Raw genomic sequence first — 4,173 nt, 5'->3', positions numbered from 1 at the left:
GGCATTCCTCTCTGCTCCCACCTCTCCCTTGTCCTCAGGCTGAAAGCCGCGGCCTCGTGACCTGTGTGCTGCAGCGGGTCAGGACGAGTCCTCCTGGGCCGTAAGTGGAGGGCATGTGTGCAAGCATGACCACTCCCCGGGACCCTCGTCAGGAAGAAGAGCACCCCCCCCTGAGTTTAGGTGTCCCCCAGGCCACCGCCACCGTCACAGGAAGAAGAGCACCCCTCTGAGTTTAGGTGTCCCCCAGGCCACCGCCACCGTCACAGGCTTTTAGCAGGAGCTGGGCTTATCTAAGGACTGCTGCAGAGACAGAAGTGGGTAATTCGGAAACCCAGGGTCTTTCTCCCCTCTTCTGTCTGTGGGGTCCCTTTCCCCAGCCTGTAGAGATCCCTTCCCATGGAGAGCATTCTCTCTGCATCTGCCACTCAGTCCTGGGGCCGGGGCTGCCCGTGGGCTCACCAGGGGCACGGAGCGGAGCACCAGCCAGCGGCGCACTGTCACCACGCTCAGACCCTGCTTGCCCTCCCACCATGCCGCTCTGAGCCTCCCGGCCACTCCAGAGTGCCCCGTGGCTTCTGCTGGGTCTCAGTTCCCCCAGGGGCAGGGTGGGCGAGTCATGCTCCTGCACTTCAGGGCCAGAACCTGGGGCACCCTGCGCTGCCACACTCGGCAGGAATGGGCCGTCGGGGTGCCGGCGGCCCTGTGCGGCTCAGGGAGGGGCCCGCACCCTAAGCCGTGCCCTGCCTCACTCTGTCCAGGTCTTGGGTCTTGACATCTCAGCAGGGCCATGGCGACCCCAGATGTGAGCGTCCACATGGAGGAGGTTGTGGTTGTGACGACTCCAGACACCGCAGTCGACGGCAATGGTGTGGAAGAGGTGAAGACCGTGTTGGTGACAACCAACCTGGCCCCTCATGGGTAAGGCTGGGCCTCTGAGGGCGAGGCTGAGGCGGGGGTGATGTGGCGTTTGCGTGGCAGGGGTGGACGTCAAGCTTCCCTTAGACTGCTCTTAGACGCCCAGGTCTCCACGCGGAGAGTGAGAGAGGAACAGCGGCCATCGGCTGAGAAGGTTCGGCTGCAGGCGTGCTCACGGCCTGCACAGGCGTGCCGTGCGGGCCTGGCCGTGGTCTCCAGCGCGAGAGTGCAGTGGTGGGGCACCGGGGCTGTTGGAGCAGAGAACGGAAGGGTGTGATTTCTTTGCTGTACGCTTTGCTGGAGGAGGTGTGTGCTCACCCGAGACGGGCAGAGGGGCTGAGGGAGGCCGTCCTGGGACACAGACTGCCGCTCTCCCCTCTCCTTGTGAGATCTCGGGCCTGCACACACATGTGCCCGTGGTTTGTTTTTTTTTTTAAGACACCTGGCAATCCCTGCTCCTCCATTCTCTTCCCAGGATCTTGGGCACGCACCCACATGTGCCTGGCATGTGTTTTAAGCACTGGGTCCGGGACTCGAGCTGGGGATGGCTATGTGGGAGTCCAGTGATGTGGCCATTACACCACCTGCTGGTCCTGGCCCTGTGTGCTTGTCAAGCTGCAGGGTCTGGGATTCCCCGTTGGCCACATGGGACCCAGCCTCTCTAACCACCACTCTACCTAGCCCCCAGGATCTCTTTCCATGAAGCTGGGTGTTTTTCCCTCCCACTTGTTCTGGACGTGCAGGTCGAATGGTGGTTGGTGAGAAAGCGTGCATCTGGTCACACGGCCGTCCTCTCTGCCTCTGCTGTAGGTGGAGTTGTCAGGAGAGGCCGATGACTCCCAGCCTTGGTGGACCTGAGACCAAGGGTGTGGGCAGAGGGGCATAGGACCGGTTTCTGGGCTGGGCTGGGACCATCTTCCTGTCAGGCTCGTGTGTCTCTGCTGTGTCCTGGGTGTACTGTCTCCATGGTGACATCACTGTGACGCCGTGGGAGGCAAGGGTGAGTGTGGGGGCGTTCTCACCATCTGACGTTTCAAAGGGGCTGAGAAGGACTTGCTAGCCTGGGGCTGGGCCCGACGTGGCCTGGCACCTGCTGCGTGAGGACCCCGGCCACAATGCTTTGTAGGGTAGACTGGGCTCCTTCAGCTCCCTCCTGTGGGCAGAGTCGGGGCAGCGCCACAGGGGTCCCTGGGCCACCCGCAGGATCGGCCCCGCCCCTGGATGCGCAGGAGCACCTCGCAGGACCCAGGGAGACCCACGCAAACCCTCCCTTTATCTTGGCCAGCATTTCGGCCCAAGTCTCAGGTGTTTTCTGTGTGCCTGGTGGTGTGTCTCAGGCCGGCACCCAGGAGCTCTGAGGTGAGCTCCCCACACGGCTCCAGCCCGTGTAGACGCAGGGCGGCTGCAATGAGCAGGGCGTGGCAGCGTGGTGCTCAGTCAGCAGAGGTCGTGCACCTGGCCCTGGACGCAGCCGGCTTTTACGCCAGCCCCCCAGGCCCTGGGAGGACAGACCTCTGCCGGGTCCAGCCATATCGAGCATCCCACTGAGGTCCCCTGATGTGAGCCCCTGCTGTAGGGTGGCTCCGCCCTCCACTGTCTGCTTCAGGGCCACACTTCTGGCCCTTGCCAGGAGCAGGTGCACTCGGCTCCGGCCTCCCATAGCTGCGGTGCTCATCAGAAGACCCCATTACTGTGTCGAGGCCGGGAGCCCAAGGTTGGAGTGCACCGCTCGGGTTGAGAGGGCTCTCCGGCTTACAGCTGTGGCTGCAGACTTCTCGCTGTGCCTTCTCGTGGCAGAGAGGGAGAGAGACAGGGAGAGCAGGGCTGTCCTGTGTGTTACAGGGCCCGGCTCTGCTGGTTCAGGACCTTCCGACCTTACCGTCCCTCGCTATCTCCTGAGGCCCTGTCACACTGGGGGTGGGGCCTTTAGCATGTGAATTTTGGGTTACACACTTCAGTCTTTGGCTCCCCTTTCAGGACAGTGGCTGCCTCAGCCGTGCTTGAGGGCCTGTGGGCAGGGAGGACCTTCCACCTCTGAAGGCTCTCTGCCCGTGTCTGCTGGGGCCGTCGCTCTCAGCCTGTCCTTGGTGCTGAGGGAGCAGGGTCCCAGTCTCTAGGTGGAGTGGTCAGTCCGTCCACGCTAGCCTCCGCTTTCTCACCTCCCTCTGCAGCTCCGCACGTGCCCGGGCTTCGGGCTGGGATGCCTGACTGTGAGGCGTGCCTCCCGTCATGTGCGGGGCCTACACCTCAGAAGTCAGCCCCTCAGGCTGCGCTGGTTGGACTTCTGATGGGCAGGAGTTAAATGCACGGCTTTAGTTTGCCGTTTACCAGGAAGCGTACAGCAGGTTTTTAAAAATTAAGGCTAACCATGGATTATTGCAAAGCACGTGCGGTAGAACCTTAGATAATGCAGGTAAGCAAGCATGAGTGAGCCTACCCTGCCCCAAGGTTCCTGCTGGTGGTGCCCAGCAGACCCCCGTGGATCTTTCATTTATACAAACCTGTACGTCTTTCTTCTTTCTTTTGAGAGATTTTTGTTATAGGGCGGGTGTGCTTACCAGAGAGACAGAGTGACGGACAGTGAGAAGCCACCTCTCAGGTGGCGGGTGGCGACGTGGCAGTCCCTTCTCCTTTGTTCTTTTCTCGGGACCCTGGGCACACACGCACGTGTGCCTGGCATGAATTCAAGTTCAGGTCGCCAGGCCTGGTGCTCGAACTATGGTTGGCCCCGGGGGATCCAGGGTCTTCCCCACATGCCACCTGCTGGCCCCCCTCCAGCCTTGTCTGTGTCACCTTTGCCTTTACCCTTTGATTTGTCACAACTTATTTTGACATAAGATCAAGTTAGGCCACGTGATTTTCTTCTTTCTAGAAATTTGCATTTTCCACTAGTTTCTGTAATCAAATGGAATCGTGGGAATAGAGCACTTCACGGAGGAGGAAGTTGGAGGTGCTGGATGGCCATGTGGCGTTCGCTGCCCCCCAGTCCCCAGGCCGCTTCGTCTCCGGCGCTGCTCTGGGCACTGCAGCGTGCTGGCCCTGTCACTCAGCCCCAGTCCCAAATCCATGGCCCCGCGACTTCCGAGGTCACGCCGAGCCGTGTGACGGGTCACCAGAGAGCTGTCCGTTAGCAGGAGGCCCCGAGGACGCGGTGCAGTGGGATTCCAGCGTTCTCTTGTCTCTCTTCTCCCACCGCTTACCAGGGGCGACCTGACGGAAGATGGCATGGAGACCGAGAACGCGGCAGCAGCAGCAGCC

At 61.3% G+C, this 4,173-nt stretch overlaps 1 protein-coding gene across 1 annotated transcript in view; it reads left to right on the top strand.

Annotated features, from left to right (window-relative positions):
* Positions 1-4,173, top strand: part of GMEB2 (glucocorticoid modulatory element binding protein 2) — a gene marked incomplete in the record, with an annotated part of 10,861 nt that continues 6,688 nt past the window's right edge. The window contains 2 exon segments of the mRNA XM_014583673.2: positions 1-100; positions 759-918. Coding sequence (XP_014439159.1) covers positions 788-918 — 131 coding nt within the window.

This window comes from Tupaia chinensis, unplaced genomic scaffold (assembly GCF_000334495.1).
Source record: "Tupaia chinensis unplaced genomic scaffold, TupChi_1.0 Scaffold144472_1, whole genome shotgun sequence".
In the NCBI taxonomy this organism is placed as follows: Eukaryota; Metazoa; Chordata; class Mammalia; order Scandentia; family Tupaiidae; genus Tupaia; species Tupaia belangeri.
The sequence above is the reverse complement of the archived record's forward strand: the minus strand, read 5'-3'. Positions and strand labels throughout refer to the sequence as shown.